This window comes from Pogonomyrmex barbatus, unplaced genomic scaffold (genome assembly GCF_055798465.1).
Source record: "Pogonomyrmex barbatus isolate J1 unplaced genomic scaffold, ASM5579846v1 scaffold15, whole genome shotgun sequence".
NCBI classification, from domain to species: domain Eukaryota; kingdom Metazoa; phylum Arthropoda; class Insecta; order Hymenoptera; family Formicidae; genus Pogonomyrmex; species Pogonomyrmex barbatus.
Genome location: NW_028297111.1, coordinates 1,612,655 through 1,637,324, shown reverse-complemented (window position 1 = coordinate 1,637,324; position 24,670 = coordinate 1,612,655). Strand labels below are relative to the sequence as shown.

The following is a 24,670-nucleotide window of genomic DNA, read 5'->3' as shown; positions in this document are numbered from 1 at the left end:
TATATAAATAATAACCAAAAATAAGTAAGTACTTCATAAGATTTTTATACGTGCGATTGCACGTAATTGGGGGGGAATGATAGAATGTTCTCTGTGTCTGCACTACAGATAGTACTGTACTATCTATAGATAGTACTGTAATACTATCTGTAGATAATACTATAGTACTATCTATAGCTCTATGTATTTAAATTTGGGTGGGTAAGAATTCGGGTGGGAAAGAATTAAAACAAATAAGGAAATATAGTTTAAAAATTAATAATTCTATAATGAATTTATTTAATTTTATTTAAATAAATTTATCACAGAATATATTTATTATATTTTTTATATAATTATATTTAAATGTAATTATAAAAAATTAATAAATGTTAATTAAAAATAATACGGGTAGGTAGGGATATAAAATTTTCAATCGAGTGGATAGGGATACTAAAAAGTTTGAGTAGGTAGGGTAATAATTTAAAAATTTATTTAATCTAATAATTTAAAAATTTATAAATCTGTTCAAACTATTAATTGTAAAAAGAACAAAATATAATAAATAAATTTTGATATTTTAAACGCTTAATAATTTTTTTTCTGAATTTAACTTGGTGACATGTATATATATATATATATATATATATATATATATATATATATATATATAAATGTATCTATAATTATATTCTGTTCTTTAAATATATTCTTGGTTTATTGTATTGATTTCTTTAATTGTAAATAATACATTAAAAATGTATAACTTTGTAACTTTGTATTGTTTGATATCAAAATTGTTAATTGTATATAATTAATAAATATTAAAATAAATTAAAACATGCGTGCAAAAAAAGAAGGCCGCCAATTAAAATTGGTGGGGGTGGTGGAGAGCCTTCACAAATTCAGATTATTCGATAAATATTCCGACTGAATAATAACAATTTTTGTTACCGAACGATACAAATTGTATTATTGTATTATATATTATGATATATTATATTATATTATGTGTATTATATTATTGTGTTGTCACACAATAATTTGATTGATATTATGATGTTTCTTTTTTTTGTATTAGACTTTTGTATTTTTATTGTATTTTTATTGAATATTATTGAATTATATTTTATATTGTAATATTTTTTTTTATATTATATAAAAAATAATAAATATAAAAAAATTTTAAATATGCATATAAAGAAAAGAGGACCGCCAAGAAGTGAAATTGGCGGGAATGGTAGAGGGCCTCTATTGATCTAAATTGATCAGTAAAAACGCAAAAGAAATTATAGCATAGAAGTTTGCTAACTAACTATATTTGTTAGAATTGTGATAAATAATTAATACGACACATTTCCGGTTTTGCAAGACCGGACGGAGGGAGAGAAATTGATCGTGCCTCTTTATCTAACTGTCACTCCTGCATATAGCACGGAACAAACCACAAAATTGTGGACATTACAGGATCATGAACATTGGTTACATAATTCAATATTCACGTTTTTATGAACATACAGGCGCTTTAAAATAAAATTACAGCTAAATCGCGGGCATGTCCGTTCTCAGGTTTCTCTCTCTGGTAGAAGGGAATGAAGACATTGGTGGAAACTAGACCAATGATGCAGTTATAGGCTGCGTTCCGATATTCACTGCCAGTACTGAAAGTATATAGTTCATGTCACATATATTATAAGTTTTAGATACTGGCGGTGAATATCGGAACGCAGCCATAAAGAGTAGATTTATTGATCGGTGGACCACGTCACACGATGGACATCAATGAGCGCTGTAGCTCGTGAACGAATTTATTCGCGAGCGAATTGTTTTGTCATTGTTTCGTCAAATCCTTTTTATATTGCTCTTACGAAAGTCTTGTTATAAAATTGGAAACGTGCGTGCCGTGTTGTGCGTGAAGTTGCATTGGATAATCCCCGAGCGTGCTTTGGTGTGAACAGTGTTAGTGAAGGGACAAAGGGTGTCACGTAAGTGTGCGCCGAGCCCTCGGGAGGATTTGTCATATAAGAAAGAAAAAAGCAAAACGGAAACAAAAAAATGTTGTAAGGACTTCGAAAAAAAAAAAAAAAAATGAAAAAGAGCACTGTAAACAATGATGAAAATTTCATATTTAGTGGCCTACTACTTTGCGATGAACTTTTCTAGATAACTAAAAAAAAACCGCAAAAAAGGGAAAAAGCGCAGTAAACAAGGTTTCTCGACAGACTGTTATCGTGTTTGCGAGGAAAAATAAAATGATTATGTTATAAGAAAAAAATCTGTTGTTAAATAACCTCTGCTTGCAGGAGTGCATAAAGGATAAATAATTAGGACGAGGCAATCCAAAAAAAAGTTTCCTCGTGTTTTTAAGGACTATGTAGAACAACTCTTTTTGCGAGCTTGCTATGTGTTACCATTGTTGTTTAATCTCGAGAACTGTTCGGTATAAAGCATAGTTTATATATATTCCATCTAGACCTCCGACTGAGTTTTAGTCGAATTGCCATGTGTCCCTATCAATTTGTGTTAGGCTTAAGAGAGCTGGATGTCATTATGACGCGCATAGGCGGTTTAAGCAAAAGTTTTCAGGACAGTGTGGACTTTTCGCTTGATTCGGAACCCCTGAACTATCCTTGCTGTACACTATATAGTCTTTTGCTACTACATTATTATCGTAAGATGTACGAGAAACGTTACGATACGTTGTTCCTCTTGCCAAAGTGTCCCTGCGCAACTCGTGATGCAATAATAAATTCTCTTTCGTCTATACGTTGCAGAACATCTGATCCAGAGACGGTGAGAGATAGTCCAGGTTAGCTATGGGTAGCAATATGGATGGTGACAATCTTAATCTCAGCTGTGGCGAAAATGACAATGGCGATGAGCTAAGGATTGCTGCAGATGAAACATATGACACACGTAGTGAAGTTTCTTCTAGCAGCTCCAATTCTGACTCCAGTCATCCTACCATTAGTTCAGTCTCCAGCAAGTCCTCACGTGGTGATAATAAGCGCAGCAGACGGAACAGAAGCAAGAGAGGCAGATCCAGGGATTCTAAATCATCTAGTCCTGAATCAAAGCGGGCAAGATCTAAGGAAAGCAAGGGCACTACCAAGAGTTATGACTACGCCACCAAGTTGAATTACTTGTTTAGAGATGCAAGGTTCGATAAAAGCAATGCGTAGCTATAGAGTATTGCAGTTTTTATGAATTGTATATTATACAAAATTCCATTCTTTAGAAATTTTTTTAAATATTGACTTAATTTTAAATGTTAAATGTGACTTAATTTTAAATTATAATTAATGTTAAATTATAATATAGTTTAGATTTACAAGATATTCTAAAAAGATGTTAAAATATTTAAAAGAAGATTGTCTAGGTCAAAATGACAAAAAAAGCTCTATAAACATATCTAGAAGTACTTTATTTCAGAGATATGTATATTGAAAAAAATGCTTATCTCGGAAGATATACATAAGAATTCTTTTTCTAAAAAGACTTAAAAATTATGACAATAAAGATAGTAAACAAATATGTAAGGATAAAAAAAAATATTGCCATTTTAAGGATAAAAAATATGCTATCTTTTATTTTATTTTTGATCTCCAACATTTTTTCTTGAGATGAAAACTATCCCTGAAAATATTACTTTGTTTAGTAATATAAATTTCTAAAATAGACATTCTTTAAATTTCAAATTTTAATTTACATTTAATGGAATTATTTATTTGCAAAAGTATTTTTTAACCATATCTCAGAGTTTGTATTTAAAAAAATAGAGTATTTCTTGACCCATATTTTTTTCTTGTTTTAATTTTGGGAATAGCCCCTTATATTTTATTTAACATCTTTATAAAATAATCTTGTATATGTATAATATATGTGTAATATACATATTACATATATAATTTAAGATTTTTTTACAAAATCTATATATGTATATTCAATAAAATAGGATATTTTTGGAATTATACAATGTTATATGTTTATAGCAAAAATACTTTATATAATATAAAAAGAATAACTTTTTTCTAAATTGTATATTTTTGATAGATTATCTAGATTTAGAAATAAATATTTTTAAGTCTCTTTTGTTAGATTTTTCATCATCAAGTCCAACAATGCAGAGAATGTGACATTGTCCAAAGCTAAAGGAGTATGGAGTACGCTGCCACAAAACGAAGCAAATCTGAATCAAGCATACAGAGAATCGCGAAATGTGTTGCTAATATTCTCTGTGAAAGAATCAGGAAAGTTTGCCGGTTTTGCAAGACTTAGTACAGAATCAAGAAGAGATGCTGGTCCAGTTTCTTGGGTAAAAATAAAATATAATGATATAATACATTTTACAATTATATTAGGGTATAATATAATTGTGTATATGGATTTGACATCAGAAAAAGAGTTAAACATATGTCCAATTCAATTTTATTTTCAAGTTTTAGCGAGTTTTGTTTTATGGAAACTGTCATCTTTTAAAAAAAGCTGAAATGAAAAGAAAGTGATTTTGGATCTGTATATAAATAATGATGTATTTTATCGAATAATTTATTGAATAATTTATCATTTATCAAACATTTATTATATATTTCTAATACAAATTACTCTTATCAATAATATGAATTGAAGTGATTAATACATTAGGTAATAATGTTTTTATAGAATAATTAACAACATTGTATCTAAAATATCCAGTATTTTTTGTAAACAGGTGTTGTGAACAGAATCAGGTACATTACATCAGTTTATTAGGTGAATTATTACAATACAAAATTCATTAAACTTTGAAAGATCAAATTAAGTATATGTTTATATGAATTTTCTTAATTTTTAATATTGCAATCATCCTTGAAATAAATGATACATATTATTATGTTATACTCTAATAATTATAATTTCCTTGTACAATAATTGATTTTAATTTTATTTGATTGAATTGTTTCTTCTTAATTATATATCATAAAAAGAGATATAATAGAACATATTTTAGGTTTTGCCTCCTGGATTGTCAGCAAAGGCTTTAGGTGGTGTATTTAAGGTTGATTGGATCTGCAGGAAAGAATTGCCTTTTACAGCTACATTACATTTATATAATCCTTGGAATGATGGTAAACAAGTCAAGATTGGTCGAGATGGTCAAGAAATCGAGCCCAGAGTCGCTGAAGAATTATGCAGATTATTTCCGGAAGATGAAGGTGTATTGTATAATATATGGATGTTATCTAAAAATATTGATAAAATATTAATCAAATATTTATTAAAGCTTGTTTCATAAATTTGTGTGTATGTGTGCGCGCGCGGGGGGTTGTGTGTGTGTGTGTGTGTGTGTGTGTGTGTGTGTGTGTGTGTGTGTGTGTGTGTGTGTGTGTGTGTGTGTGTGTGTAGTATATAAAATTCTGCATTATATGGATAGATGTATGCATATGTGCATATATAATTCATAATTGTACGTGCTCGCGGGCGTATGTGTATATTTGTGTGTCATATGCATATTGTGTAGGCACGTGCACGTGTGTACACATACATGTATATAAAATTATAAAATAAGATTTAATAATATTTGATTAATATTTTATGTTTTATGTCAAAATACTACAAAATAAAATACAATAAAATATACCTCTTTAAATTAATATTTTTAATGTTAATATTTTTATAACTTTATTTTGAAATTTCTATACAGAAAAACTAAAGGAATCATATTTAAAAAAAACTGATATTTAAAAAAATGATGATGACCTTCATGCATTCTTGCAGGAATCGAAATGACACCTATTTTGCGAAAATCTAAAGAAGCAGGGAAACACGTTATAAAATCGTCACGTTATCGTGACAAAAGACCCATAGGCAGTTCTAGATTCTTACGAAGAGGAGGACGAGGGCGCAAACTATTTTTGACTTCAAGATCTCGTTTAGCATCATTAGCCAGAGGATCTCAAGATGTTACAGGAAATCATAGGAGTTCCAGGGATCATTCTTATCGGTACATGCCATGGTTTAATCGAGGCGATTCACCTTACACAAAGTACGATTATCAATACCGGTTATTCTTGGTTATTTAAAATTTATACAATAGACATAGCTTCTGAAAACTATTAATAATATAATGATATATTATTTTACAAAATTATCAAAATTGATGTTTTTTTAAAGACAAAAGTCAGCTCACAATTTGTGAAAAGATGCTTATCCTATATAGCAATAATTAATTTGTTTTAGGGGTTATGGAGCTGGATTGGGTGTTGCCGCAGTTGCAGAAGCTTATGTAGCAGATTACATGCGTACCATGCAACATCAATTGCCTCCGTTACCGCCTTATTGCCCACATCCATATGATACTTTGCCACCACCCCCTCCACCTCCAAGGTAAGAATATTGGTTTAATATTGCATTAGAAATGTTCATTTAATATTATCTTTTAAATATTTTGTTAAATATTTATTTTGCATAAGATAAAAGACTAAATATAGATATGATAACATTAAATGAAATTAGATTGAATTTTTTTATTAAAATTAAATCAAAATATAAATTTTTAAATTAAATAAAAATTATTAACATTGGATCAAACAAAAATGTCTATTACTTGCATAAAATTAAATGAAAATTTCTTTTTCAGATATTATGATGGTCTACCACTGCCTCCAGATTACAACGCGACAGCATCAGCACTGGAAAAGCGCAGTTACGAAAGAAGCGTCGACGAGTTCCTATGGAGGACAGCTAGCCGTCATAGTCGGCACAGCGATCACCGCTCTTCTCGTGATCATCATAGATATAGAGATCGCAGATAAAAACCTTGACTTTAGTTATCTCTTTATTAATCTATCGATTTCCAAATTTCTATTTCAGTAACAATAACGAGAAATTGATTATAATCATTTTTATTTATTTGGATTTACAAAATATTTCTGAAAGCTGAGGAATTTGAAATATAAGAAGAATATATATAATTTAATATATAATTAAATAATATAAATACGTGTGTATTAAATTTGTATATAAATTGAGTAAAAAATCTACCAGCTCCATAATCCCTAAAATAAATAAATTATTACTATATTGGATAAGCATCTTTTCACAAATTTTGATCTGATTTTTGTCTTTAAAAAAACATCAATTTTTATTTTACCGAAAATATTAAAATATAAATCTTTAAAATTATAAAGAATTCTGGGAATCGACAGATTTAATTATGTAATCATTATCACGAAGACAATTGTAATCGATAATGTTTAATTATCATTAATTATCAAACTATGCAACTGTTATGCGATTTCAAACGCATTCTCGCTATTGTAAAGTAATATAGATTAAGTTTTTGTACCAGCGAATATTGACTGCAATTCTTTTGAATGCAATTCTACTGAATTTTCAATATTTTTCGCAATCACATATGCGAAATGTAATAATATTGATATATATGCAATGGAATATGAAAAAGTAATTGTTACTGGAACAATTTACTATTCATCTCATATTCCTTTATCCATAAACCTACAATTCTTCAATAAATTTAATATAAACTAAAGCAGACCGGAACAATATAGATAATTATTATGAATTCAATTCATTTTAATAAATCTTAGAGTATTATAGATCTTATTAATATAGATATATTAATTGTGTGTTTGGAATTTATATTATAGTATAAATAATTCTTATTGACAAACAACATTTTTGTGAATATGTTATTAATATGCAGTATTATTGCACTACTAGTAAAATCTAATAACGATTATTGATATTAATATATAATAATAGTTATATTATTATATATTAATAGTTATATTATTATAATATTGAAATTTTGCATTCGATTTTTAATATAAGTATTGTTACTATAATTATTAGGAATCAATATCAATATTTGATACTGTTGCAATATAGAAAATTCGGTAATTTTTAATATGATTATGGTACTGCAATCTTGTATCGTAATAGTATTATAATTCAAATCTTAGCCCATTGCTGGATATCAACCTTTCAACAGTACTGCGTCAGTACTAGCATATTAGTATCGCATTAATATTCAGTATCTAAAATTGATACTGGCTCAATATCTTATCAGTAATTATTTTCCATTTGAGGCATTATACATTTAAAAAAAATGTGTTTATCAAAAATCCAGCTCTGAATATAGTAAGATCTACTTTAAAATTAGTTTGGAAAGCAAGTTAAGTTTTCACATATTTCTTATCAGTTTCCTATATCTCAGCATTTCTTTTGCATTTAAGAGTTCTTTCTGTTATTTATTTTCTTTATTTCTTCTTAATCAAATCCTAATTAGATCAAAGTTTTTTTTATTTATTAAAAAATTTAGTTTAAATCTCATAAAAAGTTTTATTAACCGATTTGATAAAACTAATAAGGTCCAATTTGAAGTTTCATGACAAGTTAATTCATAATGGAAATATCAGAACAGGTTCTAAATGTTTCCTGAGGGCCACAACCCATGCCTTTCGTTCCGTCTTCGCAAACACCCCAGCTATTTCCAGTACGATAATGCCATCTATAAAAGAAATAATCTGTTATTTTATTTAATTTTTAATGAACTTAAAGTTAACTTTTCTCAAAAAATGTTTAATTTGTTATTTTTCTTTAATAAATCTAATTCTTAATATTAAATATTTTTTTTTACAGTCAAATATAATTGTTATAATTTCTAAACAAGCATTAAAATTTTGTCTCAAAATACTCAAGATTAATAAAATCTAAATTAAATAAAATTTTCTCAATCCAAACCTGATTACGCATTGTTTACATGTGACACCCTTTGGAAGAACCAAACTGATGACATAATCCTTGGCATTGAAGGAAATGGGATATTTGTAACCACTACCGTCAGCCAATGGTAAGGGATATTTAGCAAAACATTCATCAGTTTCTAATTCCTTTTCCACTTTTAGAGGACAAAGATGGAATTCAAAATGACCTTTATGGGCAGCAGTAAGACGAACGGTGACATCAATAACAGAACCTGCCTTATACCTATGTGGAATACATTTTCTTTATAATATTCTAAATATCTAAGTTTGTCGAAAATAAATTTGATAAAGTATCTGCTACATTTTGTCAGCAAAATAACAATGTTAGTGGTTTAGTACTAAATACAAAAGTCTGTGATAGAATCATATTTGAATTTTGACATCACTGCACTTTGTTAATTTTGGGGCATAATTTCTCAGATGTCTATTTTTAGTTATCTTATGAAAAAATTAATTATTGCAAAATACAAAATAATATTATAAAAATTGCTACATTATCTGGTAGAAGACATTTTCTAATTTATGTTTCCAAAGCTTCATTTAGCTTTTGTTTAAAAAATATAGTTCAAAAACAAAGTGATATGACAATATCAGCAATTTTTATCTATAAATATTTTGATTTATTAAATAAATCACAATAAATAGTAATATTTGTTGCAAAAGCTTTCTTACGAATATGTATATTTCTCTACGAGATTAATACGATAGATTAACTTAAAATATCATATATAAGAATAAAAGTTATTATAGCCATTTTAGTAAAATATTATGGGAATAATGTTATTATCTTTGAAACTCCTTGAAATTGATATATATCTTTAAATAAAAATTTTTTGAAATATTTTGAAATTATAAAATAAATTTATTAGAATGTTATTAATATAATATAATTTACTTACTCGCGAACGATGACACCTGTTCCATAGGTACCGCCATTTTCGTTTGGTCGTGGTCGAGGTAAAGCGTAATCATCACCACATTCCCCACACTTGCCACCATTTTTCTCATGTTGAATCTAATAAAAACATTTATTAGATTAGATCATAGAAGATATTACTCGATGAATGGACTAGATCTTAGGTGTGTAATAATTTATCTTTATTGTTTTCATAAATTCGGAACAATTGATCATATTGCTATATATGTACCGTTATTTTTAACAAACTTGCAATGCAGCAATTTAAAGCTCTAACTAAATTTCTCCCTTTAATAAATCGATATCGATAAATCGATATATAATAAAATATATAATAAAATTTTGAAATTGATTATCTCTCTTCTTTTGTCTTACAGAAAAAATTGTCATTGTGAAAAATATCATCTCAACTAAGACTCGAATTTGGCCTGGTATTCTCGAATTTATATCACATCGTACATCGCAAACGAAAATCTATAATATACGTAATATTTTATTTTCACATACGATATTTTTCGAGAATAAAGTCTCTGAATAACTCATTTTCCGGGTGGATGTCTTAGCCATTCGATTTAAAGAACATGGCGATATTTATTGCAATATCAGATAAATTTTGAACAACACATTATTTTTCAGCCGATGTAAAAAATAAGCAATCAATATAATAAGCTGAGATGAATTTAAAAAAATAGATTACAGAGGGCATTACTCGTTGTTTAAATGTTTGTTAAAAATGATTATTTTTTTTTATTGCAATTAATTAACAAAATTATTAAGATTTCTTTCTTTACTTTTTATAGTTTTCGAAATTTTAATTTTCAAAAATTGTTTTGAGAAATACAAAATTGAATAAGTTGACAAAAGTATATTGAAGTTTTTATTACAATAAAACTTCCAAAATTAATTAAAAAGTCAGAGTTTGATGTCTATATTTTTTGAAGTATGAACCATTATTCCTTATTTTTAATTTAATATAATATAATAAGCAATAAAATAGCATTGTAAAGGATATCATAATTTTCGATAAGAAATATTATTATATAATTTGTTATGTCTTTAAATATTATAATAAATTAAAATTATAATTATAAAAAAGAGAGATATAAGAGAGCATTTGATCCAATTAATTTGTATAATCAATTTCTCTAGTATCTTTTATAGTATTTTATTAGAATTACTAATTTTTTGTTGTGTGATACGAAAAAAATATGAAAAAAATAAATAAACAAATTAGTTTACAAATTTTATTAAAATCAATCGTGTCGAATGAGTTAGTCAAATGAATTAGATTAATCGTAATTGGATTGAAGTAAACTTTTGGCAATTAAAAATCTTTTAATCTTGAATACATACGCCGCGTCCACCGCAATAAAGCTGATTGTCGGTATAATTGGGTTCTACGGGGAAACCTTTTCTCCATGCACTGCTTCTGCTTACAGGATCCATCATCATTCCATGGCCATAAATTTCTTGTACATTAAGGACGCATACTAACGTCAATACAAATAATTTTATGAATAACATTTTTTTGTACTTTTAATAGCGGCTGTGAAGTAAAATTTTAAGGCCAACTGTAACGCAAATGTTTGCCTTAATCTACTTTATATACTTGTGCAAATTCTTCGATACGTCACTCACACGTAATAAGAAATTAATTACTTATAAGTTATCTTATCAGATATAATGGATCATACAAAATAAATGATGTAAAGACTTTATTAAACTTTATTTATTCGTTACATTAATATTACTGGGTTTAATGACAGGATAACATATGTTATTGGAACGTTTGTCTGTTTTGAAACTTAATGTAGAAACAAAACTCTAAAAATTAGAAAATTAGAAAAATTAGAATATCTTTTGTTATATGTATATCCTTTTCAGAAGAAGAATTATATTACTATGTACTTTTTTAAAAAATGTATATGAATGAATGTATATGATTGAAAATTGATTAATTCATGTATCATCTTCCTTATTAAATTAATTAATATAAAGTTGTTTAATATTATAGTTGTTGAATATTATATTTGGTTATTTTATTATGAAATTGTTTTTACAAATTTTATTTTATAATATGAAGTTTTATGAGATTTAGTACACATATATAATTTTGTGCGTGCATGCGTGTAAAATACATATATACCATTATATGTTGTAAATGTACCAAATTATAAATTGACAAAATTGGACCAAATTGGCAAAAAGTGAAATATGTGAATTGTAACAAAAAGCATTTAAGGAATTTTCTCTTAAATAATCTGTTACATCGATAATCAAATTTATTGTTTTCCTTTTTTTCGCGAGACTGATTTCTCACTTTGCTCACTTTGGACTATTGTAATGTAAAAGAAAATAACTATATATATATATATCAGCATATATCAGCAGTATATATATATATATATATATATATATATATATATATAAAAAATGTTTTGACAATTTACAAATATTAAGGTATCATCACTGTTTGATTTGAATACTTGTTTTTCCGTATACGATATCAAAAATTAAACAGCGTACGTCTGTGATGTTTAATTAAATCAAAATTAATGGTGTTATAACAACAAAATTAAGATGAATTTTATTTAATATCCCTATGCTAATTTCCTAAATCAAAATAAAATTTTTTTCCGTGAACAAAAGCCTTGCAAATGAAAATAAATAATATAACATTTATTTCTTCATTAATTTTATCTTAATTTTAATTTAAGTATCAAATTACTAAAAAGCAACAAATATCAAAATTTAGAAAATATAAAAAAATGATGATCTCCTAACAAATAGATTGAGCAAATTTATAAAAATAATAACATGATTATACCATGGTTTATTCCGTATAATAACTTTATTTACGGATTGTTAATAGAATACAAATTTGTATTTTAACATGATAAAATTGCAAAATACGCGTAATCACTTGCAGCTGTGTCAATATAATAAATTATTCATTGCCGTACAAATAAATATTAAAAAATTTGATCTTTTTAAACCTTTCTTTGTAAGATCTCAGATGTTTTATTTTTAATTTTATTACGTCGTTTTCATCATCATAAAGATCGTAATTTTCATCATAAAGATTATTTACAAAATATTTTATATTCAATGCAAAACAAGATAACAGTATGTCATGTACAGTAAATGCATTAATGGATTCATGTTCCATGTAAGAATGTTTAAATAATTCTTGATTTGTATTCCTTCTCATTTTTAAGTACCTTTTTTTAAATTTTGACATTATTTTGACATTATTTTTAACGCTTTTTTTTACATTCTACCTTATTTTTGAAAAAGATAAGTGTACAAAATACATTTAAGGGGATGGATGGAATAAGGGCCTAGTTATAAAATCTTGATTTTGAGAAAAATTAAAATAACATTATTGTTTTTTTATTACACAAATGGTAACCAGTATTAAATGTACATTTACGGAAGGGTTTTAGATTATACTTCTTTTTTTTAATTAATGTTCCCCGGAGTGCATCTTACCCCCCCCCCCCCCCCTCGAAGTACAAAGAGACGCGGATAACTTAAATAATTCATTACGGGGACAATAGCCCTTTCCCGCTTTGTGGGCACTAAAACTAATATTGCTAACTTTTATATCTATTTTATTTTATTTTATTTTATTTGTTTCATATATATTTATATTTATAGTTAAATTTCTAGTTTTATCCATATAGAGCTCCTGTCCCTATATTAGCCTCAGGACATTGCGAACGAGGTATTATAGCGCCATTCTTCATCCAGATGAGAATTTGAATGCGGCAACCTAGTTGGACTTACTGCGAAATAAAATCATTGAAAATATGGATATGAAATATCAATGGGAATATATGAAATATTTTGTTCCAACAAGGTGGTGCAGGACCATACTTTGTAATAGAAGCTAGTACAACAATTTTTGGATAATACATATATAATATTATTTTGCATTAATTTTTTATTTTATGTTGTAATATGTATACACAGTCATTCATATCTCAAATGTATGAATTAAGATATTTAATAAAGCATGTATAAAAAGTGCATATGTAAATTGTATACTCTAATTCAATTATATGTATGCATAAATTTACTAAAGACATTAATAACTTATATGTACATATAAAAAATATTGAAAACTTGCATTTTCAAAATTTGAAACTACTGTGTGTTAAGAATTAAATTATATAAACTTATTCTATTTTAAAAGGCAAACAAATTACTTTATGAATAATTCTTATAGAATAATTCCTAATATTTTTATAATTAAAATTAAAAATTGAAATTGAGTCATTTTTTAAAATGAAATTTCATGAATGCAAATAAATATTCAATTCTTATTTTTCATATAATTTTATAGAGTTAAATTATTTATTTTTCCATATTATTTTATTATAGTATTTAAAAATTTTAAAATATTTATAATAAAAATATTAAAAAGCTATTACAAAGAGATAACATACAATCAAATTTTAACTAAGGAGACGTTTAATTAATTACAAAATCGAAAAATGAAATTTTTAGATACAGTTTCCATACAGTTATAATATCTAAAATTATATATAATAACAATTAAATAAAATATGAATATAAATTATTATACTTAAGATAACTATATATAAGACTAAAACGCTGATTCCTTTAAAAACAGTTTGTACTATAAAGAAATATTATAACCACTATAGTATAAACTATATGATATAAACACAATTGTAATACTGAAGAATATATTTTACACTAATATTCTTTTACAATTGACCAATTGAATAATATTTACGAAATTTCAATAGTAAAAATACATATTGCTCGTGAGAATAGCGAAGAAATAAATATGAACAGTTATCTTCGCTGATTAGAGTAAGTAGATTATTTGCGAAAAGTGCAGAATACAAATCTAGCAAATACTTAATCTACTCCGCTTATTATCCGATTATTAAATCTGACCTATTTTTGCAATTATATTGGATTATGATATAATAAAAAGTCGTATTTTTCATATTTTTGGTCATATATTTTTACTGATATAATCTATGTACTTTTTGATATAACAAAAAAATATATTTTTACTTTACTATCTCCAATTTTGTTTTCTTTTCATGTAAATGAAAATTCAGATAATTGCAAAAACAAATCTTATATTACCTTTTATCATAATTTGATGAGATGATCCAATATGATTGCATTGACAGGCTGAGAAAGTTCATATCAGATTAAATATTAGAGATTAGAGAGATTATAAACTAGAGATTAAAATTTTACTAAAGGATAACTTTAATTTCAATCCATTTTTTTATTCTGATTAGTTAAATTCTAATCTTTATTTTGCAATTCTCAATCTCCAATGCGTGATTTAATTCACGTTTAAGATTTTTAGATGAAAGAAATTAATTCATTTTTCAAAGAATAGGAATACCGAATGTGGAAATATCAGATTATATTACTTGTACATAATATATCTTTCTTCGAGTGCAGCATGATATACAAATGATCTTTATAAATGTTAAAATTGACAAATTGACAAATAGACTAATGTGATGTTGAGTTAGGTATTAAATAAAGCTGTATGTAAGTTTCCCTGATTTTAATACAGATCCAACTTTTGCTTTCTTATTGTTTTCTTTTTTATTGAGAACATTTTGTAAATATTCAACACTATTCGCTGTATAGGTATCATTAAATTATGATAAGTTATTCAATGAACAACATAGTAGCTTGTGTAGATGCTTTCCAAAATGACTGAAATCATGAAAGCCAGATTGTCCCCTAGCATAGAAGAAAATAGATCCCAACTAGGCTGGATCTTGATTAATATTAGGATGTCAAAGCGTCATAAGTCTGGAAATCTGCAAAGCAAGTGTTAATAATTAGTAAAAATATTATTCATGGTGTGAGAGTTGCAAAATATTTACATGGACAATTATGTATACATGTACAAAGTATCTGGTAATAACTGCATCACTCTTCATAAACAGTAGGTTATATTGAAGAAAAAAGTTCTATATCAAGTTCTTTGTAATTTTCACAATAATTAAAGAGTTTAATTTACACACATATACAAATAAACGAAAAAAGACCCAGCCAGTAAAAAAAGACAGCCCAGCGTTATACTTAGCATTCACTGTAATTCTGAATTGTTAAGAGTGAGGCAAGATGTTTAGATGTGATCTATAAATGTTAAAGAATACATTTATAGTATACACCTTCAAATATATTACGCGCTTATCATGAATGAACGTAATGTTAACTGTTCTCTTGCACGAATGCTTGTTTGATTTGCAGATCTATATAAATTAATAACTCTTTAATTATTGCAAAAATCACAAAATAATATAAAACTTTTCTATTCAATATAACTTGCTATACTTGCGTATGAGATATGATATGATTATTATCAAATATCGCGCGCGCGCGTATGTGTGTGTGTGTGTGTGTGTGTGTGTGTGTGTGTAAAATGTTAAATTGTAATCATACACAATTATTAAAAAAATTAATATTTTTACGGGTATTATCCGTGTCATTATACATTGTTGAATGCCAACGTTTCGTGACCATTGCAGTTGATATCATATTTGATTAACGATTTATTTAAGATTCGACTTTCTCGGATAGTCACAGGTTTTGTAATATTAGACAAAAAATGACATGCAATAATTTCCTTGCAACATATAGTTTTATTTCTTAGTTTTTCCTTAAAACATAATTTCATGATTTTGAAATTTTTAAAATGTGTGAGAAATAAATATCTGTCCAATCTGTCACACAGATATGTAAATGTAAATATAATTTCTGAGATAGCGGATCATTTTTCAATCATGTTTAGCTGTCATAGTCGCTTGAGCATGACTGGAAAATGATCCGTTATTTCAGAAATTATTTTACTTCTTTATTACTTCTACGTGACACATCGGATAGATATCTCACTCAGTTTCTTACAGTCACATTTCTTCACATTTTTACAAATTTCAAGATCATAAAATAATTATGCTTTCAAGGGAAAATTAAAATAAGGGAAAAAAATAAAGCTATACATCGCAAGGAAATTACTGTCTCATCTTTTGTTTATGATGTCATAAACTAATATAGCTGCGATAAAAGAGTAAGAGAAAATTTAGCTTTTAGTTTTTAGCTTTCAAGTTGCAAGTCCATACAAATAACAACACGTAGTTGGCGGCATAAGCAATTATCTTGAGAATTTAGATATTTGTTAGCGAGGCTGGAAATAACAAAACAAGAATATTTGTGATAATATTTAAATACATAAGTTAACTGGTACAAGTCTGACAAATTAATTTCTCCTATCGCGATCGTCTTGCACGCAGCCCAAAAAAAAGAAGAAGGGATATGCGATCAGGCCTACATGGGTATCTCCCATTCGCCGCTTATAAAAAGATAAAAATGTAATATAATGTACATAACACGAGGAACACAAAATAATAAGTGCTATTATTTCTAACAATATTTATCTATTATTTGTAAATTAAAACAGTTAAACAGTTAAAAATTATTATATCTAAAATCCTGTTTACCGAATATTGTTTATTATATGTTTATTATATTCTATTATTGAATATATTATCGGTTTGTTACATTGAATTGTTTAATAATTTTATAGTTGTTTCATTAGCATTAATGGTTTGATATAATTTTATTAAACAAAAATTATAAATAATTATATATTCATAAAATTTTCCGCATATTACAATACAATTTCTTTTAAAATTATATTATGATATGCAAGTATCACTGTATTTTGAATCATTAAACACAATGTGGTTATAGCAATTCACTTCATCAGAACGAGAAATCGGATACAGAATGAATTCTGTAAAAATGACTGCAATCGTGTTTTTGAATTTAAACTCCTATTTTTCGAAAATGTGATATAAATTGTTTTTCTGATAAAGTAAATTGTAATGTTCACAAAATGTTGATATTAATACTTCATGATACAGTGGTAACTCTCAAATCATACGAAATCATATAATTTATTAACAAAAACTCTCAAATCATACGAAATCATATAATTTATTAACAAAATTTGTTAAAATAATGAAAATTTGTAAATAACACTTTTAACACATAAGGTACTTTTTGTTTTTATCTTAAAATTTATCTTTAAGTACTTGAAGCGGTATGAAGAATCATCATCATAGTTATGTATGCACCATAATCTCTGAAATGTATCGTTATACTTCAGACAAAATATGTATGTTTAATCTGTAATTTATTTATTATATTTTTATAAGATCCGAATAAAAAAATATTGTATTTTACGGTATTTTAAATATTGTATTTTATTGATCTGTATCTTTTTAGGGGAATATCACAGATTGTCCTCTCGAATTTCGCTGAACTTGAAATATGTTATAGTGATACTTCCATTAATTCATAATAAAGTCATTCAATGCAATATATAGTATAATATATAGTAAAATTATAGTAATAATTAAATTATAAATAATAGTTAAATTATAGTAATAATATATAGTAAAATAATAATATTTAATCTATTTTATCAAAAAGAAATTTACCTCATTGGATCTTCAAAATAGTCTGATGGCACTTGGAACAATTCTGGATCTATGTCATTTCGGAAGGCAAACTCTTGAAAAGTTATTTTAGCAGTGACTGTAGGCAGAATCGGTATGTCGATCTTAACTGGAAATCCAGGGGGTAACTTCATAAGTACAAATTGTCGTAATTTGCTCAAATGCTTAAATGGCGTGATTACTTCCAAAACATTGAGCAGCATATCAACAGTAAGAGGAAAATCTGGACTCATTGCCACGGTAGCTTTGAAAGATTTACTACTTTCCTTATAAACAAGATTTCTTCCTAAAAGTGGACATTGACCAGGTGGTGCAATAATGTATTCTTCCCATGTTATATTCGATTCTGGTGGCGGATTCAATGATGCTCTTCTCATAGGAGGCTAAATAAACGAATAAATTTAGCTCTCTAATACTGTTTTCAAAAATTTATAAAGATAAATTTTAATTTCATTTGCAAAAAAAAAATAAACAATACGTTAGAAAATTTATAAAAGTATAAATGACAAGTGTATTGAAATATATTGTTTTATTTAAAATAATAAGCCATGTTATTATATATCATCATAATATTCAATAATTAATCAGAGTAATGTTAATATAATGACTGGCGCGCCAAGTTTTTATATATCAAAGTTTGATCTTAAGTTTGATTTGCTATGTATAATTTAGAATTTGCAATGGGATCTGCAGCAGAATTGCATGACATACATATACATATATATATATATGTGTGTATGTGCGTGCGTGCGTGCGTGCGTGCGTGGGATTATATTTTAATTCTTAATGAGAAAAACATTTTAAATGAAGGATTAATGATAAATGTCATATTCAACGAAAACTTGATTTAAATTTGCAAAAAATACAGATTGATATATTTAAATCTGCACAATAATTTAAAAAAATAAATTTATTTTAATTTATATTACAATATTCACATTTCTCGCTTTGTAATTTAAAAAGGTACACTATATTAATGTTTCAAAAAAATCGATTTTTATTACACATTTTTCAAAAAATTAATATCTCAGAAGTATACATCTAAAATATTTTAATAAAATTCGTTTATAAAATTCAAAAAAATTATTTCTTGAGTTATATGGAGTTAAAATGGAAACATGTATCTGATCAATTACTCCAGAATGCTTTAGTCTAATATAAGCTTTACCCAACTCCATGTGTTTAGGCTACAAAAATTCTCTCGAGCATGTAATCAATCGATCGTTTGTTTCACGAACGAAAAATTTACTGGAGTGAACTAATAAATTCGACTAATAATCATCTGAAACTTTAAATATGCTTTTTTTAAAATCATTTTTCTTTAACTTGGCGGCATCTATAACTAGAACCATTTTTGATCGATTGGCTTCAAATTTTAAAGATCTTTTTAGTTTCTGAAAAAATTTAAGGATGTCAAAATCTAATAGAAATTTTGAATTTTTTTTCATACCCCTATTTTGTGAAAAAATTATTTCAAAAAAAATTTCTATATTAATCGAAACTACACTATAGTTTCGAAATTTTCAGGAATTTTTTCATTTTCGATAATTACGACTTGAACTTTCTACGCCGCTGACAGACTATGTTTTTTGAACACAGGGATCTACTGTGCTGTGTAACATTATCACACATATATTTATATTTTCACAAAAATTTTCAGTATCTTCAAAATCTACTCAGTCGATGTATCAATTAATATCTTTTTAAGACTTATAATTATTTTTAAAAAATATCAAAAAAGAATTTTTTTGGAGCCTTTACTTATCTCATTAATATGGTTACAAGAAGCATAAGTTCTAAAGCAATAATATATTTTACATTACAATTTAAATCTTACCTCGCCATTTTTAAATCCTTGAGAACTGCCTTTAGTAAGAGATTCCATAATAGCTTTATTTTTTTGAAGATCTTCCTCACTCAAATGCTCACGACGTTTTCTACTTTCTAATACCATACCATTGATTTGATAAAAATCAGCATGAAAGGCGCCTACCATTTCCTAATTTTAAATATTTATTTCAATATTTCATTTATCCAAAATTTTAAAATCAAATCAATATTAAGCTAAATTTATTATATATTATTAAAATATCTCAAATCTGATTTCTAAATTATTACAGAATTCTTGAAGATTTAAACAAAATATAATTAATAATTAATGCATAGTTATTATGAGGTATGTATATATATATATATATATATATATATATATTGAAATACATACTTTATTATCAGTATTACAATACAATATAAATGTTCTCACCCTTTTGTCCTCTCTAAAAATCCATCCTGTCTGTGCTCTAGAAAATGTGATACCTTTGGTAGACATTTGTGCTGCCATAATATCACTAGACATAAGAATATCAACTTCATCTTCTATCTCAAGTTCTGTTTCCTAAAATATATCCCAAAAAGATTATATTAATATATTATATAACATAATAAAACAATATTAAAATATTACTATTATTTAAAATTTATTATTTAAAATTTTGATGCATGCATGCATTTATGCACAGACAAAAAAATAATGAATTTATAATAAGCAATTACACAATTTTTTTAAAGATAATTGTTTTTGTAACATCAATTGATTAGTCTCATTATTCTGTGCATAAAACTATTAAAATTATGCACATATTGTATGTATATGCATGTATGTTTACACATATATAAAATTAAATAAAACAAGCTGATCGTTTAATTTCCATTCTATTATCTTATAAGATTTAGATAAGTTAAAGATTTAGATAAATTAAATAACTAAAGTTAATCTTATTTATTAAATGTTTGTATATGTTAAAAACATTAAAGTTTTGAAGTTCTTATTAGGTATATAAAATAAAATTTATATTTATAGCAAAATAAATTTTTTTGTAGGTATTTTATATAAAAACATTAACATAAAAGAACAGTTGGATTTAAATAAGTTATTCACCTCATATCTCACTCTTTGGTAAAGTTTAGCTTTATTGTCGAGGACAGTCAATGAATGGCTAGGCTTTTGGTCACCATTGAAGATAAATGATATGTCACCCCTCTCCCATCTCATGTCATTAAAATCTACAAGAGTTGTATCCATTCTAATTGAAGCTCCGCTTTTATGGATCTTACATATATCTGATGGCAATACTCTTGAAACTAGCGGTACTGAAAAGACAAATAAATTTATTATTATATGAGCAGAGAAAATATAAAAAAGTATGTAAATAATTCATTATTAATTAGAAAAATTTGCGAATAAAAGAAATATGAAAAGCTGGAAAAATAACAAAACAATATTTTAATTAAAATATGCTAAAAAGAAATAATAAAATAGAGAAATTTGTTAAAATGTAAAGAAAGAATTTAAAAAAAAATAGATAAAAAATAGAATAAGCATCAAGAATAATATAACATATATCAACATTAAGAGAAAGAAGAAAAGAAAGTAAAAGAAAAAGAAAGAGAATAAGAATATTAAAATATAACATGTGGTGCCAGGATATTTACAGCAAGAATGAAGGATTAAACTTAGAATATAAAGTAAAATATGAAGTAAAAACTGTTTCATTCATTAATATTTATAAAATGTTTATTTAACATTAATATTAAATTATATATCAATTTAATAATATGAGTTAGATTTCTAATTTAATATAAAACTATATTTCAAGCGGGACTGATAATAATTTAAAACATAAAATAAATAAAAACTTAAAATTCAAAAATTATTGCATTGTTAAATATTAATTCCTTATAATTAAAATATAATTAAAATATTAATATTTATTTATTCTATGTTATATTTATATTGATGGCTTAGCAGACATCGAATTAATATGAATTCACTGTATTGTTCATAAAACTCACAGTTTTTATTCGGAAAATAAGATAATAAACAATTCAGAAGAATCTCATCAAAGTGGAAAAAGATATTTTATAACAGAGTACTACGAAATTGATTGTCGTTTCTTATTCATAGAAACAAATATTTCGATTATCATTATTCATTTTTCTAGGTACATATAATGTTATAAACAATCTATGATAAAAATAATTACATAATTAAAAACAGAAAGATATGAAAGACTTACCCCAACTCTGAAAATCCCATTTTAATTCCATATAAAAATCACCCATTTGATGCAATGCAGCAACTAAATTCGGCCTCCTTTCTTCCATTTGCTCTCTTGCTTGTTGCTTCAATTTACGTACTAAAGATGATACTACAAAATGTTTAATACCTAATTAATCATAAATTTTATATACCATAATTATAGAATCACATGTAGAATGTATGTGTATTATTTTTATTGAATTATTTGCACATTCAAGTTTATATATGATTTATAAAAACTAAAGTTAGTTTTATATTTCATTATTATATGTTTGTTTCCAATATATTTGCTTTTAATAGCTAATTTTATTTTATAAATTAAAATATTAACAGAAATAAAATGCTATGTAATTTATATAATTTATTAATAATATGTATATAAAAAAATTAAAATTTTAAATCTTTCTGTTTATATTTTATATACTATTTATTAAAATAAACATTATTTTATACAAACTGGTTTGTCTATCGCCATAACTGATTGCTTCGGCCAGTGGACTCCAACCAGCTAAATTCTTCACTTTAACAGGTGCTCCATGTGCAAGCAATAATTGAACACATTCTATAAAATAAAACAAACAAATTTAATCAAACATAAAAATCAAATGTAAAAACAGTTTTAATATTTCATAGTATCATATATAATTTAAATTGATCATCTAAGTAACAAATTTTAACATATAAATTTTATTGAATAATTACCAAATAATAATATACATTGTCTCTAAGATTTGGTCTCTATATAATATTCTAACACTAAAACTTATAGTGAATTCGGTTAAATGTATTAATATAATATAAATTAAAGTCTGTTGTATATTAATTTATCTATATATAAAAAATATAATATAAATATGTTTAAATGTTAAATATAATTTTTATCAAATATTAAGCATTTAACTTCCATCCATTTGTGTGCACATATTTTTATATTAATTTATATACAACAGTCTTTAAGCTATATCAGTATACTAGTGTATCCAATCAAATTTGCTATTAGATATCTATACCTTTTCTTCCTAACATCACAGCTAAATGCAAAGGTGTATTTCCTATAACAAAAAACATAAAAAGTTAAAACATTATTATGTCTTATCTTCAACGAATTTAATAATTCTAATCATCTTAAATATATGCAAATGCATATAAGGAATAAAACAAATAAAAATATAATATATAAAATATAAGAATATTTCAATGTTAACAGTAAACCTTGTTTATCCTTTTCAGTAATATCATGTGTCCTAATCAAGGTATTCAGCTTCTTCACATCACCTTGAAATATACATTTATGAAGTAGATACTTCTCATTTTCTTTTTGTGCCATGATCATCGGCATCTAAGATCTGTCATACATTATAATAGTAGAGGAACTGAACACAAAATCCAATCTTCTATAGTACAACACATTTCATACGTAATATCAATGCAAATCATGTATTGACGTATAAACATTGCAGTACATCACATGTTTCGCTTTCTGGCAAGTTTGTGACTTAACATGTTGACATTTCTACATAATTATGTTTCTTATTTTTGTTCTATCTTCATCAACATTTTCTTGTGTTAAATACTGATATTTTTATAAATTTAAACTTCGATATTTCTGTGAAATTCATATTCATTACAATCATGTTTGAACTATGTTTGCATATATATATATATATATATATATATATACTTTAAGGCCTAACTGTCTATGTATACTTTAAGGCCTAAATCGCTTCCTAAGCAAAATGTTAATGTTACTTGGCAATGTTTCACTGAATTGCTGCAATTAACAGCTGATGACAGATAATTTTAATCTTGTATATCTTTTTATTCAAGTACAACACACTATTTTTAAAAGATGCATTTGATAAATAATTTTTGCAACTATTTGATGAACGCTATTAACTGAAAAACGATGAAGTTAAGAAATATATCTAGAATCAGCTCATGTGACATTCACTCACTAAATATATCGAAATATATTTAATGATTATATAGCGTATTCAATGGACATATGGAACACAGTAGCATAATTATTACGTTTTTAGAACGCACAAAAAAATTGTATCATGTTTGCAGCTACACGTCCATAAAACAATCACACCGGCATTTTTCAGAAGTAAATGGAATGAATACTGAGAGTAACTAGAGCTGTCAAAATGAGAAACATAGAATCCACCATCTAATGCGATCGGCACGATACAAACAGTATGGGCACTCCACGTCGGTACAGTAGAACCATATTGTTACCATAGACATAACCTCCTATTCTTCGACTATGATTCGTCCATTCTTACGACTTAAGGCTTAAATCATCTATTAGTCCCGGTCTACAATAGGTTTAAGCCTTTTGCGATTTAAGCCTTAAGCCATAAGAAAT

General features: G+C 26.0%; 3 protein-coding genes across 12 annotated transcripts; 1 reads left to right on the top strand and 2 right to left on the bottom strand.

Moving 5' to 3' along the window:
- The first annotated feature begins 1,705 nt into the window (after positions 1-1,705).
- Ythdc1 (YTH domain containing 1) lies at positions 1,706-7,510 on the top strand. 6 transcript variants are annotated; one of them, XM_011636211.3, is made up of 7 exons: positions 1,708-1,964; positions 2,754-3,139; positions 4,078-4,294; positions 4,970-5,174; positions 5,737-6,004; positions 6,199-6,345; positions 6,599-7,510. In XM_011636211.3, exons 2-7 carry the CDS (start codon positions 2,796-2,798, stop codon positions 6,771-6,773), a joined length of 1,356 nt encoding a protein of 451 aa, XP_011634513.1. In that variant the 5' UTR covers positions 1,708-1,964; positions 2,754-2,795; the 3' UTR covers positions 6,774-7,510. The 6 variants fall into 6 exon arrangements, with proteins under 6 accessions (XP_011634514.1, XP_011634513.1, XP_088929540.1 ...); XM_089073414.1 differs by having other exon boundaries at positions 1,708-2,039; XM_011636210.3 differs by having other exon boundaries at positions 1,708-2,419.
- Positions 7,511-8,254: 744 nt separating this feature from the next.
- On the bottom strand, positions 8,255-11,428 carry LOC105425441 (uncharacterized). 2 transcript variants are annotated; one of them, XM_011636214.3, is made up of 4 exons: positions 11,017-11,428; positions 9,647-9,762; positions 8,725-8,970; positions 8,255-8,491 (listed from the first exon to the last, which is right to left on the bottom strand). In XM_011636214.3, exons 1-4 carry the CDS (start codon positions 11,185-11,187, stop codon positions 8,377-8,379), a joined length of 648 nt encoding a protein of 215 aa, XP_011634516.2. In that variant the 5' UTR covers positions 11,188-11,428; the 3' UTR covers positions 8,255-8,376. The 2 variants fall into 2 exon arrangements, with proteins under 2 accessions (XP_011634516.2, XP_011634517.2); XM_011636215.3 differs by lacking the exon at positions 11,017-11,428 and adding an exon at positions 10,171-10,304.
- Positions 11,429-13,591: 2,163 nt separating this feature from the next.
- Positions 13,592-24,516, bottom strand: LOC105425442 (ankyrin repeat domain-containing protein 13C). 4 transcript variants are annotated; one of them, XM_089073318.1, is made up of 10 exons: positions 24,331-24,516; positions 23,512-23,645; positions 23,310-23,351; positions 22,757-22,861; positions 22,277-22,408; positions 21,139-21,350; positions 20,464-20,595; positions 20,038-20,199; positions 18,183-18,583; positions 17,184-17,824 (listed from the first exon to the last, which is right to left on the bottom strand). In XM_089073318.1, the coding sequence occupies exons 2-10, from the start codon at positions 23,636-23,638 to the stop codon at positions 17,767-17,769; spliced, it is 1,371 nt and encodes a 456-aa protein (XP_088929444.1). In that variant the 5' UTR covers positions 23,639-23,645; positions 24,331-24,516; the 3' UTR covers positions 17,184-17,766. The 4 variants fall into 4 exon arrangements, with proteins under 4 accessions (XP_011634519.1, XP_088929444.1, XP_088929445.1 ...); XM_089073319.1 differs by having other exon boundaries at positions 24,346-24,516; XM_011636217.3 differs by lacking the exon at positions 17,184-17,824 and adding an exon at positions 13,592-15,494 and having other exon boundaries at positions 23,512-24,514.
- Between the last annotated feature and the right edge of the window lie 154 nt (positions 24,517-24,670).

Coding starts and splice junctions, on each gene's coding strand:
- LOC105425441 (XM_011636214.3), bottom strand. CDS start 11,187: ATGTTATTCATAAAATTATTTGTATTGACGTTAGTATGCGTCCTTAAT. Junction 9,763..11,016: donor TTTATTGCGGTGGACGCGGC/GTATGTATTCAA, acceptor TGTTTTTATTAG/ATTCAACATGAGAAAAATGG. Junction 8,492..8,724: donor TGTAAACAATGCGTAATCAG/GTTTGGATTGAG, acceptor TTTCTTTTATAG/ATGGCATTATCGTACTGGAA.
- LOC105425442 (XM_089073317.1), bottom strand. CDS start 23,638: ATGCCGATGATCATGGCACAAAAAGAAAATGAGAAGTATCTACTTCAT. Junction 22,862..23,309: donor TGTGATGTTAGGAAGAAAAG/GTATAGATATCT, acceptor TTTATTTTATAG/AATGTGTTCAATTATTGCTT. Junction 22,409..22,756: donor TTATGGCGATAGACAAACCA/GTTTGTATAAAA, acceptor AACATTTTGTAG/TATCATCTTTAGTACGTAAA.
- Ythdc1 (XM_011636211.3), top strand. CDS start 2,796: ATGGGTAGCAATATGGATGGTGACAATCTTAATCTCAGCTGTGGCGAA. Junction 3,140..4,077: donor TACTTGTTTAGAGATGCAAG/GTTCGATAAAAG, acceptor CTCTTTTGTTAG/ATTTTTCATCATCAAGTCCA. Junction 4,295..4,969: donor ATGCTGGTCCAGTTTCTTGG/GTAAAAATAAAA, acceptor AACATATTTTAG/GTTTTGCCTCCTGGATTGTC.